The sequence below is a fragment of the Leopardus geoffroyi genome, chromosome E2 (assembly GCF_018350155.1).
Source record: "Leopardus geoffroyi isolate Oge1 chromosome E2, O.geoffroyi_Oge1_pat1.0, whole genome shotgun sequence".
Taxonomy (NCBI): domain Eukaryota; kingdom Metazoa; phylum Chordata; class Mammalia; order Carnivora; family Felidae; genus Leopardus; species Leopardus geoffroyi.
Window position 1 is genome coordinate 43,276,052 of NC_059335.1, and position 16,686 is coordinate 43,292,737.

At 43.1% G+C, this 16,686-nt stretch overlaps 1 protein-coding gene across 1 annotated transcript in view; it reads right to left on the reverse strand.

Moving 5' to 3' along the window:
- The window catches only part of GFOD2 (glucose-fructose oxidoreductase domain containing 2), a 34,613-nt gene extending 19,326 nt beyond the window's left edge, over positions 1-15,287 (reverse strand). The window contains exon 1 of the mRNA XM_045443172.1: positions 15,065-15,287. Within this exon, the coding sequence (XP_045299128.1) occupies positions 15,065-15,272 (208 nt within the window). The 5' untranslated portion in view covers positions 15,273-15,287. The remainder of the gene's footprint in view (positions 1-15,064) is intronic.
- Positions 15,288-16,686: the final 1,399 nt, after the last annotated feature.

The window sequence follows — 16,686 nt, forward strand, 5'->3', positions numbered from 1 at the left end:
ATAATACTTGTACCTTTGTGACTGGCTTATTTCACTTAGTATCATGTCCTCAAGGTTCACCCATGTTGTAGGGTGTGTCAGAATTTCCTTCCTTATTTAAGGCTGAATAGTATTCCATTTTATGTATACGCTACATTTTTTGTTTATCCATTCATCTGACCAGGGACACTTGGGTTGCTTCCACATTTTACCTTTCTACTTTTCAGCACGAGGCTTCAAAAAGAGCCATTAGGGATTTCTATAGACAAAGTTACTGCCTTGTAATACTATATTTACCCTGCAAGCCACACAAATGCAGTCAACTGATCTTCAACTGAAGTATTAAATCAATTCAATGGGGAAAAGAAACTATTTAAAAAAATTTTTTTAAGTTTATTTAGTTAGAAAGAGAGAACGAGCAGGGGAGGGGCAGAGAGGCACCCAGGTGCCCTAAAAAGAAACTCTTAAAGAAATAGTGTCGGGAGGTGCCCAGGTGGCTTGTTTGAGCATCTGACTCTTGATTTCAGCTCATGATCTCATAGTTTCATGCGTTTGAGCCCTATGTCAGGCTCCGTGCTGACAGCTGACTCTTGATTTTGGCTCAGGTCATAATCTCCATCTCTTGAGATCAAGCCCCGGGTCCGGATCTGTGCTGACAGTGCAGAGCCTGCTTGGGATTCTCTTTCCCGCTCCCTCTCTCTGCCCTTTCCCTACTCTCAAAGATAAATAAATAAACATTAAAACAACCCTGCATATATTAACCCAATAACATAGCAATTCCACTTGTAGATATTTGCCCAAGAAAACAAAAATGTATGTCCACAAAAACTTACATAAAATGTTCACAGTAAGGGCACCTCGGTGGCTCAGTAGGTTGAGCATCTGACTTCGGCTCAGGTCATGATCTCATGGTTCGTGAATTCAGGCCCTGCATCAGGCTCCCAGTTGTCAGCACAGAGCCCGCTTTGGATCCTCTGTACCCCCTGTCTCTGCACCTCCCCCACTCATGCTCGCTGTCTCTCAAAAATAAATAAACATTAAAAAATAAAATAAAATAAAAATAAAATGTTCACACTAGCATTATTCATTATAGCCCCAAACTGGAAACAAATCCAAATATTTATCAATAGGAGACTGGATAAACAAGTTACGGTAGAATCATTCAATACAATATAGTAAAGCAATAAAAATGAATGGACTATGAATACATGCAACAACAGGTATGAATCTAAAAAATACGTTTAGTGAAAGATTCCAGACACACACACCAAAAAAAAAAAAAAAAACACCCCATACTGTAGCATCCCACTAATCTGAAGTATAGGAACAGGTGAACTTTATTTATAGTGATAGCAGAAGGTATTGGTGGTGGTAGGGGTATGGGACTGACTGGAAAGGGGCACAAGGAGACATTTTCGAGTGATGGAAATATTCTACATTCTTGTTGCACTGTACTTACATGGTGATGCAACTGTTAACAACTCATCAAACTGAATACTTAAGATCTGTGCATTACTTCTAAGTAAATTATACCTCAATTTTTAATCAGAAGTTGTTGTTTCTAAGAGCACAGAACAACCTGTTCACATCTTGAAGATTCAGGTTCATAATCAAACAAGATGGATACATGTGAACTAAAAGTCTCTTTCCTTAAAAACAACATAAAACCTTGTCAGCTTACTTTTGGAGATATCAACAGTACAGAGACCACGGCTGGAGCCAAGAGAGTTAAGTTTTCTGATGAATTAACTTCAAGGCCCAATGATCTAGTCAGTCTCAGCACTTGCTGAGGGTATCTGAAGATGGCACTTTCCACTAACCAATGCCAAACTGGACAAGCTACTGAGCTTCAGGTATTAGGTAAGTAAGTCCTTACCACTCACGAACAACTCATACTAAGGAAGGGAGGGTTCAAAATGAATTCTTGTGTATTGCTTTAGGCAAATAAAGTTAATGATGGTTCTAAGTGAGAAATGATGTGTAACAGTTTGTGGCTGTAGCTGTACAGTTGGGCAACAAGACCTGGAACACCACAAGAGTGAGAAGACTTCACTCAGTGCCCACCCCCATCTTTTCCCGGAACCAGCCTTACACCTGCAGTTCCCCAGTGCAAGCAGCCATCCCAAGCTGTGTATCCTTAGGGCACTCCTTCTTCCTCTGAGATGCCTCTACAGACTGCCACAGATCTCTGACCCTTCAAACATTCCAAAGGGCCAGTATCAAGAGGCCAGCTTTTTCTGTGGATGAGTTTTTCTAGTAATTATATCTTCATATAAAATATGCTAAAATAAAGTACTGTGGCCAGAGGTGAGGCCAGGACCCTAGTTATTAAGTGAGATGGGCCCTCAACCTAGTTTTAAAACAGATTATGACATTAGCTTAGCTAATCACAGTCTGTGTTTCAGATGCTCATGTATAAAATGACACCTGTAATTTATGCACATTGATTCATTAATAAATACTTATTTTAATTACATACTATTGGCCAGGCCAAGGCAACGCACAGGTTATATTGGTGAGCAAAGCATAGTTTCTGTTTGCATAGAGTTTACAGTTTAGCAGGAGCGAGAAGACAAATCATCACATAAATACGTCATTATAATTTGAGAAAAGCATTATAAAGGCAAAGAGGGTACTATAAGAGCATTCAACAGGATATGAATTAACTTCATATTTAAAAAAACGTTAGGGGCATCTGGGTGGCTCCATTGGTTAAGTGTCCGGTTTCGGCTCATGTCACGATCTCACAGTTGGGTGAGTTTGAGCCCCACATCGGGCTCTGCACTGATGGTGTGGACCCTACTTGGGATTCTCTCTCTCCCTCTCTCTCTCTCCCCAACCCCCACTCTCACACGCATGCTCTCTCTCTCTCAAAATAAATAAACTTTAAAAAAAAGTTAAATGACATATCTGTAATGCACTCCGAGTTCCACATGAGGAAGGCATTACTCACCCTGCAGGATTGAATTATGAAAAAACACTGACATATGGGTAGTTCAGTAAAGAGCACAGCAGTCCAAGCACATTAAAAAGTCAATTTGTAATTGGCAGACACTCCCGTCTCCTAGAGTAGTGTTCAAGCCTCTACCTAACAGTATTTCCTCAGTATGAAATGGGTCCGGGGCGCCCAATGGCTCAGTCAGTAGAGCATGCGACTCTTGATCTCGGGGTCATGCATTCAAGTCCCACACTGGGCAAAGAGTTTACTTAAAAAACAAAAAAATAAATAAAAGGTAAAATAAAATGGGCCAAAGGAAGTAGGAGAAGAATGAAATGTTCAGAACTTCAAACTGTAATTGTGTATCTTATGTATTCAAGGCATCATGGCTGACAACCCCATAGGAATGGTCATAAATACTTCAGCTACCCGATATTTGTCAAATACAATTAAAATGTTGTAAAATCCAAAATCCAAAATCCCAAAATCCAAGGGCCAATTCTCATCTTCATTCCACTTTGTGCTGACACAGCAGTAGCATCTGATATAGCATGTTCCACCCTCTTTGCAACACTCTTAATTTCCAGAACACAAATTTCTCCTGCTATTCTCCTATCTCTCTGGCTCCTTCCCAATCTCCCGTGGTAACCATGATGATCCTATTCAGTCTCATGGCTTAAATACACACTATTTTCTGAGGACTCCCAAAGATTTTAGCCAGGTCCTCTTTCTTCAGCTCCAGACTAGTATAAACAACAACTCCCTATCCGATATTTCTACTTGGATGCTTATTTTAATAGGCATCCCAAACTTTAAGTGTCCAGAATTAAACTCCTGGAATTCCCATGCCACCCCCTGCCAATCCTCCATCCCCCGCCCCCGCCAAACTTGTGCACAATGGCTTCGTCTCTGAAATTGGTAACAAACTTTCCAACAGCTCAAGTCAAAATCTTGGAGTAATCCTTGATTATTATTTTTCTCTCACACTTCACATTTGATGTGTTAACAAATCTTGCTGGCTTTCTACCTTCAAGATGCATCCACTACACCTACTGCTATCTCAGTTCAAGTCACAACCACCTTTCTCACCTACATTACTGCAACAGCTTAGGTGACCTCCCAGGTTCTACCCTGCTCCTCCACCCCATACTGCACCCCAATCTAGTCTCAACATAGCATTGAGAATGACTCAAATTAAGTTAGAGTAAAAAGTCATTCCTCTGTTCAAGCTCTCCACAGGCTTCCCATCTCTCTTGGAATAAAAGGCCAAGCTCTTCCACTGACCTACAAGGTCCTACATAGTCTGCCCTCATTCCCTTCCTCCTTTTACATCTCTCACCTTATGTCCTATCTCTCTTTCCCTTGCTTATTCTGCCTCCGCAACAGTGGCTCAGTACTAAATACATCTCAAACATGCCAGGTATGCTCCTGTCTCAGGGCCTTTGCACTTGCAGTTCCCTTTTCTGTACAGATATTCACTTGGCTTACTCTCTCCCTCACTTGCCTCATTGTTTGATTCCACCAATCACCCCTGCTAGAATGTATGCTTCTTTAAGACAGGAGATTTTTTGTCTGTTTATTCATTGTTGCATCCCCAGTGCCTAGAACAAGCCCTGATATATAGTGGGTATTCAATGCATACTGCTGAAAAAATAAAGATTGCAGATCTTGTCCTGCACAGTTAGTTAATAAACCAGGATGCATATACTGAACTCATCAAAACTGCATATAATTTAGTAGGGTCTTGGGATATGTTCATCAATATAAGAGAGATTGGGGCGCCTGGGTGGCGCAGTCGGTTAAGCGTCCGACTTCAGCCGGGTCACGATCTCGCGGTCCGGGAGTTTGAGCCCCGCGTCGGGCTCTGGGCTGATGGCTCAGAGCCTGGAGCCTGTTTCCGATTCTGTGTCTCCCTCTCTCTCTGTCCCTCCCCCGTTCATGCTCTGTCTCTCTCTGTCCCAAAAATAAATAAACGTTGAAAAAAAAAATAAATTAAAAAAAATATATATAAGAGAGATTACTTATGTCACGAATTTAAGTAGTTTGGGGCAAAATCTGATTTAATAGTTCAGGAAAGAAAACAAGCATGATATGATAATAGAATAGCTCTGCCTGCCACTTAGGATTAGGAAAACGAGCTGCTACTTTCAGTCTTAAACTACAATTTGACCTGCTAAGAGGGCACCCTCATCTAGAGCTGTCCCTTCAACTAACGTCCCTCCTCCACATGACATGGCTCATGATTACTCGTTAGCTCAATCCCCTTGCAGTCAAGCTTCCTCCATCTAACAGAAGTGTACTGTATGTTAAGGGCCTTACAAGACCACAATGACCCAGTGACTATGTTCAGTCAAACACCAACAGATAATTGTGAAGGGAAGGCAAGTGAGAGTAGCTCAAACAGGTGACAGTGATTCAGTCCTAACCAGTTCATAAGAAATCACTCTGGCTGCAGTGAAGCCATTTGCCCCACAGCCAGTCTGTCACTACATCTCACCAACTGGATTCAATGCCCCTGGAATTCATCCACTGTTCTGGTCCCCTAACAGACACCTAACGTTTTTCCTTGTCCTGACCATTTCCTTCCCTAGACTTTAAGTGCCCCCAGGATAAACCCTAAATTCCTTGATGAGGTCCACAAAGCATCTCCCAGTATGAGCTGGACCCCTCCCCACCTCTCCACCTTACCACTTTCCCCTTACACTGTACCTGACATGCTAGCAGCTACTACATCTCTTTCAGTCTTGCTCTGAGATTTTGGTCCAAGCTCTTTGCTCTGCTTGGAACAATCTTTTCTTACTTTGGCAGGCTAATTCTCAGGAGATTTGTCAGGTCTCCACTTAAACACTACTTCTTTACATCTTAACCCAGCATGGCCTAGGCTGGGTTAAGTGATTCAGCTTACAGTTCCCAGCAGCCTGGGCTTTGGTTTTCACAGTGCCCATCATGATTCACTGGGATCACCTATTTAGCATCTGTCATGATAGCAGGATCTTGCCTACCTCACACACTGCTGTCACCAGGACAAAAGAGTGCTGACAGAGTAGGTGCTGAGTAATCATTGAAGAATGAATGTACAAATAAGTGTGAGAATGAAAAGATCGGGAAGTAGGGTTAAACCTGTATAGATGGTGCACTGGTTAGAGGACAATAGCTTTTTGTGTCTAATTCCTTCTTTGCCTTCCCTGCCTCCCTCCCTCTCTTCAAGCTTATTTATTTATTTTTGAGAGAGAGACAGGGAGAGTAAGCAGAGGAGAGGCAGACAGAGGAGGGGAGAGAGAATCCCAAGCAGAGGATCCCGATGCAGTTCAAACCCACAAACTGTGAGATCAGGACATGAGCTGAAATCAAGAACCAGAGGCTTAACCAACTGAGCCATCCAGGCATCAAGCTTAATTTTTGAGCATGATAAAGGAGATAAAATAAAACCATGAAGGTCAATTTTATTTATTTATTTATTTATTTATTTATTTTTTTTTAATTTATTTTTTTTTTTTCAACGTTTATTTATTTTTGGGACAGAGAGAGACAGAGCATGAACGGGGGAAGGGCAGAGAGAGAGGGAGACACAGAATCGGAAACAGGCTCCAGGCTCTGAGCCATCAGCCCAGAGCCCGACGCGGGGCTCGAACTCACGGACCGCGAGATTGTGACCTGGCTGAAGTCGGACGCTTAACCGACTGCGCCACCCAGGCGCCCCATGAAGGTCAATTTTAATTGTTGTTTTGCAAAACTTAGGACCTATTGGGGAAATAAGCAGGAATGCCTTCTATCAGGCCTTCAACGCCAGTCATGTACCAAGAATTAGTTAGAAAGAGGTGTCTAACTGTCCCCCAGCCTTCCTTTTGGCCCCTCCTAACACCTGGAATTGAGCCAGTATGGCAGACAGGCGGTCAATGCCTGAGTACAAGAGCCAGACCCAAAGAGGAAAGACGACCACACCCCATCATCAGAGCATAAACATGAGGGGGAGTGGGGATATGCAGCCTGAGTTCTAAACTTCAAGTTCATAGCAGAGGGACTACCTACAGCATGTACTTAAGAGTCTGATATGATAATATGAACGCTTTCGGCAGGACTGCTTTCAGATAGATGTGTGAAAGTGTTTCTTTACTTGCATTTATGTTCCCATTAAAAAATAAAAGCCAAACTAAAGAAACAGGTGTTGAGTTTTACAAATTAGTTATGATAAATGTTTTGGTCCCTGGGTTTCAAAAATCCAGAGGCTCTCTGGAGAAGGTTTCATTTTCCTATGATTTGTCTTTTATTTTAACAGTGCCCACACTGACTCAGTGACATGGTCACAGATTCCTACCTTCTCATTGTCAGCAAAAACACAAACAGGACAAAGGACAGATGTGCTATTTCCTCAGGTCCACAAGCTGATATGATGGTAAACTGTTAGGCAGCTACCACGTGATGGGGCACACCCAGAGCTGGCCAAAGACGACAGTTCCTTGCCCCCCTGCTCCAGTCCACAGAGTGTCCTACGAGGGCACTAATGAAAGACCTAATGACCTGTTCAATGAGGCATAACTACCCAAGCTACAAAAGGGTCAGCTAAATTGGGTCATAAAGAAAAAATTTAACACCCACAGAAATATCTGGATTGCTATCAGGTCTAAAAGTTAGCTTCAGCTGATGATTACAGTAGGAAAAAGTACTTATTTACTGGCTACATTAAGTTTTTTTTTTAAGATTTTATTTTATTACAGAGAGAGAGAGAGAGAGAGAGAGCGCATAGGGGCGGGAGGTGGGACAGAAGGAGAGGGGGAGAGAGAGAATCCCAAGCAGGCTCCACGCCCAGCATGGAGCCCAACGTGGGGATCGATCTCATGAACCATGAGATCATGACCTGAGCCAAAATCAAGAGTTGGACAATTAACATACTGAGCCACTCAGGCACCACCCCCTCCATATTAGTTCTTTATTGCTTTTGAAAATCTGGCAAGAACAAGAAGATTATTTTTTTGCTAAGACTACTTTAACAGTGAGTTCCAGGTTGACATCAACCTGAAAATTCCATCCTCAGTCCTCTCTCTTTTGAAGCAACATAATCTAATCCTTCAATTTCACTATAACCTTCATGCAAATATTAACTTCCAATTCCCAGCCTCAACAACTTGTTCCAGCTCTATCTCTACTAAATGTCTAAGTGTCGACTGGAAATCCCCACATAAGTGACCTACCAGCTGCTCCCATCCCAAATTTGTCTTTCCTCTCAAACACAAACCTCCTTCTGCACACCCCCACCCATTTCAGTGGCACACTATCCAGTCACCAGAGTCCTCTTCTCATTTATTCCCTAATATTTATAAGCACCACGATGAGTCAGGCATTATGCCAGGAGGTGGGACACAGAGCAGTGATCTAGACAGGCAGGCTAGGTCCCTGGAGCTTAGTTTCTATTTCTTGCTACACCCATAGCCGAATACCAAGGACTGATCTGACACAGAAACACAATGAGTGTTCAGAGATCTTTCACTGTAGCAGGCATGTGAACAAAGACTCTGCCTTTAATTTTAAATCACTTAGGTAAAGCATATTTGGCCGTGATGCATGTGAAACAGCCAACTGCAGAGAGGTGTATTACATACTTTGGTTTTACCTAGGGACCAAGAATGCACACTTAATTTACTGAAGTTTTCTAAGTGTTTTCCACCTTCAACATGGAGAAAAGTACTCTTCTCCTGGGAAAACTGGTTTATCTATGACAGTAATAGACACTGGATTTCAGTTTAGGACTTTTTTTTAAGATTTAAAATAATCTCCATACCCAATGTGGGGCTCAAATTTGCAACCCAGAGATCAAGAGGTGCACATTCCACCAACTGAGCCAGCCAGGAGTCCCTTGGGTATAGGACGTTTGTAGGGCACCCTGGAGCACAGCAACTCAGACTGTCATTCTCTAACTCTGTGTTACATGGCTTCTGGTCACCAAACAGTTTAAATATGAAGTGGTTCTCTGGTGAATGGAAATGCCCAAAGCCCTTCACAAACATCTCCTTTTTTTTTTTTAAGTTTATCTATGTATCTATCTATCTATCTATCTACCTACCTACCTACCTACCTACCTACCTAACCCCAAGAAGGCTCCACACTGTCAGCACAGAGCCCAACCTGGGGCTCAATCTCACAATCAATAAGATCATGAATTCAGCCGAAATCAAAAGTTGGACACTAACTGACTAAGCCACCTAGGCGCCCCACGTATCTCCTTCTTATATGCAAGAAAACTGCTTATCAACTAGGCCATGACCACACTCAGCTGTGGTTTCATTTAACGATCATCTAGCTATTACATGTGAAATCTAAAATAATCTAATCTCAGGACAGTCTTTGTCATACCACCTTTTCTTCTTTTTACCTTTTTTTTTGGGGGGGGGGGCAGGGGAGAGGGGAGATGTTTAATGTGTAATGGAGAAGACCAGTTATAAAACACAGCATGTATATGGGATATGCATTCCTGAAACAGCCATTCATTTTATATTTTAGGATTTTTTGGTTATTATTTAAATGATACACACAATGTCTTGTCTCACTATTGAGACTCTAAGCTCTTTTGGGACCAAGACTGGGTTTTATACGGTTTTAAGAAGAAAACAGGTCCCTGAAACCTCACACTTCAAGGTATTTTGGTAACAATCCCAGAACACTTTGGAAATTACTTAAAGACATTTAAGTGTTCTTTGAATAACAACCTTAGTATATTAGGGTTATTAGCCATTAAAGGAAAAGAGAAACAGAGATAGTTTTAAAAGAATAACCACCATGACCAGAAGCAAGCTCAGGCCTGGAGGAACCAAAACAAGCCATTTAAGCATACTGATTTAATTTTGAAAATAACATTGGATAAGGAATACTGTGTTCAATCATTTTCTCCATTGTTCCAAAACATAAGCCACTGGCACAGGATTGTCATCCAATGCAAAAGGCTGAAAAGTAACAGGAAATATGGCTGTCTCTACCACCCCCCCTTCTCCCGGACAAACAAAGGATGCCTGAGAAGACAAACATTCTATCTCACATGCTCCCAGGGCTACTCCCAGAGAGGTCTCCCAGAGATGATAACCATTTCCTAGCAGGAACCACCACACCACCAGGCAGAAAACATTAACCACATGGAACATCCTCTAATATACTTTGGAACACTATGCTACCAAAGCATCCATCAAAACACACTGAAGAGACCCTCAGGCTCAAGACTATCTATCAACAAGCACCAAAAACAACAACAACAATGAAACAGTCTTAGGCGGTGCCTAATTGGCTCAGAAAGAAGAGCATGTAACCCTTCATCTCAGGGTTGTGAGTCGGAGCCCATGTTGGGTATAGAGATTACTTACAAGTAAAAAATCTTAAAACAACAAAAAAAGTCTTAGAGAACACATAAGATGTACAGTGTACCCTTCATTTATATACATGAAAATTCATTATCTAGGTAACCACACTACTGTTTGGTTCCCTGACACCTGAGACAGGAAACAACAGTGCTGTCCTCTGCCAGTCCTCCTCCCCAGAACTTTAATACAGTCAAAGAGTATGAAGGGATGAAGGCCTGCAAAAAGAAAGTTCCAAATCATCTTTTACATCAGCAAGAAACTCTTAGGAAGGTTTGTATTTTATTTATTTTTTATTTTTTTAAAATGTTTATTTATTATTGACAGAGAGAGACAGAGCATGAGCATGGGAGGGGCAGAGAGAGGAGGAGACACAGAATGTGAAGGAGGCTCCAGGCTCTGAGCTGTTAGCACAGAGCCCAACACGGGGCTCGAACTCACAAACTGTGAGATCATGACGTGAGCTGAAGTCAGACGCTTAACTGACTGAGCCACCCAGGCGCCCCAGGAAGGTTTGTATTTTATTTTTTTTTTAATTTTTTTTTTTCAACATTTATTTATTTTTGGGACAGAGAGAGACAGAGCATGAACGGGGGAGGGGCAGAGAGAGAGGGAGACACAGAATCGGAAACAGGCTCCAGGCTCTGAGCCATCAGCCCAGAGCCCGACGCGGGGCTCGAACTCACGGACCGCGAGATTGTGACCTGGCTGAAGTCAGACGCTTAACCGACTGCGCCACCCAGGCGCCCCGGAAGGTTTGTATTTTAAAATATATACTCATCATAGACAATTATTCTGTGTTCTTCTGTTTTTTGGGTTTTTTTTTTTTTTAGATTTGTTTAATATATTGTGATTAAACTGTATTCATAACTTTGTATCCTGATTTTTTCACGTACCCATTCTGACATAAGCATTTTTTATGTTACCACAGTTTTTAAGGGTTGCATATTTCACTGACTCCATGAACCAGCTTTTTATTTCTCTAGTGTTAGACAACTGTACTATTTTCAATTTATTTTGCTACAAACTATACACATTATGAAATTATGGTCCACAAGTTGTAAGACTTGCCTAACATTATTTTTTTTTTTTAAGATTTTTTAAAAACTAATTTTTTAATCTACTTATTTTGAAAGACAGAGAGGGAGTGAGGTGAGGAGGGGCAGAGAGAGACAGAGAGAGTGAATCCCAAGCAGGCTCTTGCACTGTCAGGGCAGAGCCTGATGCGGGGCTTGATCCCCCAAGCTGTGAGATCATGACCTGAGCTGGATGCTTAACTGACTGAACCACCCAGTCATCCTAAAATTTTATTTTTAAGTAACCTCTCCACCCAATGTGGGGCTGGAACTCACAACCCCGAGATCAAGAGTAACATGCTCTACTACCAAAAGAACCAGGCAGGTGCCCCAGCATTCTAAGCAAAATGTAATTGTGAAAGTAAATAACAAAAGATTCTGACGTTGCAAAGTGATATGGTAAATCCCAAAGCCAAGTAGAAGTGTTGCAGGTTCTGTTTTGGGGTTATCTGTTCTCATGAGAAATTGAGAGCTGACAGTGTGAGAGTACCAGTTATCTCCAGCTAGGAAAAAGGACTGCATTCGATACTCCATTCCCATTCCTCACAGACTTCATTCCTAATCTTTCATGGTAGAGGACGGGTAGAAACCCTTATGGAATAGCTGTGAGAAGTGGCAGGGGAGAGCTATCTCTCCCGCAATTCCTGTCTATCCTGGGTCCAAAAAAATGTGGCATTTTGTCAATGGCTACTCTGAAAACTGCGAGTATCTAGGACAAAGGCACTACTTGCAACTTTCCTTCTAAGAGAAGGATCTAAAGAACAAGTGCTTAAGGATAGAGTTTGAGTGTATTTAAGTAATGCAGGAATATTCATTTCTTCCTTCTGAATGTTTATTTAAACTGTATTATCTAAGTGTTTATTCCCATCCAAACTTGGATATTTGGACTCTCTTGGAATACAAAGTTGCTACTTTTTAATTTAAGAAAAATAATGTTCCATTGCTATGTTGTACATGAATTCTCAAAAATAGCAAAATCTGAAATTTTTTCCTAGAGACTGTCCTATTCCAACAGTGAATTTATCCAGGAATTGGACCTCCTACTATAAATATGCCTGAGTGACTTGTCAGACATCAGAAAGGCTCTTCTCCTACTTCTAAGTTAGTGGTCTCCAATTCCCGTGTTTTCTGAACACCGTCTGTGTTACAACTTCTTTTATCAGATGGCACTGCATCTCTACTGCATTTCTCCTCTTACTGTATAACCAGAAAATCAGTTCAGTGAAAGTAGATCCTGTTAACATTACTGGTTTATCTGGTATGTTGGCCTGTTAAATACTGCTGATTAGTTTATTACAGGTCAGATTTGATAACTGCCCTCAGCTGCCCCAGAAAACAGAGCTGATATTAAGCAATTATTTGTCCGAAGTTTCATTGCTATAGCAACGCAGAAACACTTTAAGAGTCTGTAAGTCCGTCTTTTCGTTTGAAAATCGAAAAGAAAATCAGTGTCTTTCTGATTATACAGAGGAGCTCAAAAAATGTACACCAATCAATGGGGCACACTCACCACATTTATGCAATATCTTCTTCAACTGCGCATTCAAGAAAGTATTTGCACTTACATTCAAAGCATCCCACACAGCATCCAGCTCCACAGATGGTAATTACTCCCTTCCATCTTACCTTGATTTTGGCCTATTAGCCTGTCTTCTATCTGGGCCAGCGCTAAAGTAATTTGAGTTTCTACAAAGAATACAATGATTTTCATAAAGCTTTTCTGACAGGATCTGATTAACAGTGCCAATTTTCCGCACAGATTACAAACCCTTCTAATAACACCACATTATATCTCTTGATATATTTTATACAAAATATTTCCACAGATGAAAGAAAAATCAATAAAATGCACAGCCACAACATCACAGATAAGGTCTGGCAGTGATTTATGAACCTAAGGCAAAGTTTTGTTTCTTAAACTAATCTGACCTATTAACACCATCATACTTTAAATGTATCTCATCGCTCTGAGGGGGAAAGAAAACATACTGCAAAATCGAATATACGTTGATAATTAGTTTCATCAAGCTAGTAAGAAATTGATTTTGATGATTAGAATCAGGGACCATCTTCTAAAAATCACACACTTCTTTTAACTATATTACAAATCTTTATGTCTTTGAAGGGGGATAAGGGGTGTTATTGCTAATCTTACTACTAGTGGATTCTAGTAATACTTAAAGAAATCGTATATCTGAATTTCCCCCTCAAATAAATATAAGTGATCAGACTTAGACCAATCATTCCATAGGAAAAGTAGGACAACCGGGTGCTAAGAGAAAGCCTGACAACAGAATTTTTAACTGTAAAAATGGGGAGTCCAACAGAACTGTCTGCTGAAAATTTTCATCTGTTGGTCCAGTCTCCATATTCCAAGTCAAAACCCAGTACTTTTTTACATTTTCTGTAAAATGGATGGCCTTAATTAAAAAACTCTTTTGTTTGGGGTGCCTGGGTGGCTCAGTTGGTTAAGCGTCCAACTTCAGCTTAGGTCTTGATCTCGCAGTTTGTGGGTTGGAGCCCCGAGTCAGCTCTGTGCTGACAGCTCAGATCCTGGAGCCTGCTTTGGTTTCTGTGTCTCCCGCTCTCTCTGCCCCTCCCCCACTCGTGCTCTGTCTCTCAAAAATAAACGTTAAAAAAAAAAGTCTTTTGTTCCCTGGTGCACATAGCTTTTCAGAAGAAAAGGAGTTTGCTTATCAAGAATGAATCTAGCTTCCCCAACACAAAGACAACTGTCTTCTCCATATCTCAATAATGTGTTAAGTGTCTTTTCTAACTTAAATAGCGTTCCCTTCAAATGAAGGGTCATACTCTACAGGCTCTTCCTTCTGAGACCTTTATGCCCCACAGCCTACAAAAGTCTTCTGGGCAGTGCCCCAACTTGGTTCTGGATACTCACAGGGCACCCACTTTCTTCTATAAGATGGTTTATAACCTTTCCTGCTGTCTAGCTAATGCAACTTTAAACTTTTCTATTCTTGTCCCATTCTTTACCTTTGGCAGCAGAGGGAAGGTAAACTTTTCACACAACCATTCACAAGTCCTGATCTCCCCACCCCCATTTCCTTCCACCTCATTCGTGTGATAACATCTTGATGGGAACACCTTACCTCACCTTTTGTCTCCGCTAGTCCATTTGCTTCCTTCCTGGGCTTCAAAGCTAGGCCAGGGCCATTGAGACCTGGCCAGTGGGCATTTTGTAACTGGCAGAGCCACCTGCACTTTCTGGAGTGTCCTTTCTCCCATCTGCCACCTGAACTCTCTTTCCTTAAAGTATTTACCTTCTACAAGTCCCATCTCACTCTGAAAGACGATGTACCAGCTACCCTATGCGCCCTTTGTCTGAGGCTTCTACACCTCACATCCTCGTCCACAAAGCGTCAGTCCTCACACAGGTAGGGTCTGTTCGGCACGAGGCAGGGGATCCTAGGTTTCCGCGTCCGGTAAAGGGATGGGTCATGGCCGAGGTCCTTTCAGGACACAAAATTCTACAATTCTATGACCAAATCTGTAGGTCCTATTTCTGCGGTGGGGAGGACAAACTCCGGGGCGACCCCCGAACTCGGCGACCGCGGTGGCAGTTAGAACTGCCCCCTCCAGCCCAGGCTATGAGTAGCCCCGCCTCCGACCTCGGGCGCCGGGCCGCGGAGGCCCGGTCGACGCCCGCTGGCTGCCGCGCCATGCCCGCGCTCTCCTTCATCCTCACCCGCCGCCGCGGGCCCGCCTCTCACCTGGCATGCTGGCATCGCCCGTCCCGCGCTGTACCAGAGACCATGGGTCCGGACCGGTCTCGCCCACCACCCGCCCGCCAAGAGGTAGGCTGGCGGGGACGCGCGGGCCCCGGAATCTAAAGCGCAGCCACCGGGAACGCGCCGCCTGGTTTCTAAGGAACCGGGAGCTCTGGAAAGGGAGGGGCGGGACAGCGAGTAGTCTGCGCATGCTCCTTGACGGGGGGTGGGCCAGCGCTGGGATGGGCCGTGATTGAGGGCTGCGCATGCACGCATGCTCGCACTTTAGGGGCGGCGGTTAAGTGTCTTAGTTAGCCGAAGGGCTAGGTCCTTTATTTCCGGCGGTGGTGGCTGGTGGGCGAGTGAGTGTGTTACCGCGTCTACTTGTTTCGGGCCTCCGTCCGGCATCAAAAACAACCAGGTTCTGGGAACTGTGGTGGGCCTTGGTTGTTCTGGAATGAAGGAAGGTCTGGTGTTGGACACAACGACCTGTCGTTGCAAGCGGTAGTTCTCTTGAACTCGCCGTACTTCCTGGCCTCCTGACTCCTACTAATGACTCTGTCTTTTCTGTTCTCTGGTTCCTGTTTTCTTTCCTTTCTCTTCCTTTGCGTGTTCTTCGGTTGTTACTTACATGTTAGTGGTCCTACCGTGACCTCAGTGCCCCTGATCTCTTTACTGGAGCCTGTGTCCTCCCAAGTCAATACCGTTTTGTAACAAGACTTCTCTTTAGTTCACCATATTGTCCGCTGGAGTAGTGAAACCTGTAAGCCTTACTGTAAAACAGGCTATGTTGGAAATGTAGGATTAGGGGTTGTTCCTACATGGGGAGCCCCTCCCCTGCTTTTCTGACTCCTGGTGAGTCTGGACCCCCACTCAGGTGGTATTAGGAAGGTGTCCCAGCCATGGTTCCAGAGCAACCTGTGACAATAGAATATGTCAGTTGAGCTGAGGCAGTTATTCTCAGAACTGCTGACCAACCGGGTCCAGCTGCTTTAGGAGACAGGACTTCCTGCCACTGCTGCCACCTTCCGAGCATGGAAGACTCCCAGAGTGATGAGAAATTGTAACCTCTAACCTCCCTCTTCTGATAGGGTTTTATCCCCTTAATCTTTTCCCCTGGATTCTGAACAGCCATGCAGAATCAAAATGTGCTTGTGCTTGTGCTTGATATTTCTGTTTCTGTCCCAAGATTCACCCTAGAACAGGGTTTCTCAACAGTGGCACTGTTGACATTTTGAGTCTGATAATTCTTTGTTGTTGGGAGCTGTCTATGCATTGTAGGATGTTTATAGCATCCCTGGCCTCTACCCAGTAGATGCCACTAGCCTAGCACTCCACCCAAGTTGTGACTACCAACAATATCTCCAGTCACTGCCAAGTGTTCCCTGGGGGGGTAGGGGTGGGAGGGTGGATAAAATCACTCCCTGTAGAGAACCACTGGAGAGAAATTAATCTACTCTGGCTTTATGGAACCAGGACTTTTGTTCTTTTTTTTTTTTTTTTTTTTTTCAACGTTTATTTATTTTTGGGACAGAGAGAGACAGAGCATGAATGGGGGAGGGGCAGAGAGAGAGGGAGACACAGAATCGGAAACAGGCTCCAGGCTCTGAGCCATCAGCCCAGAG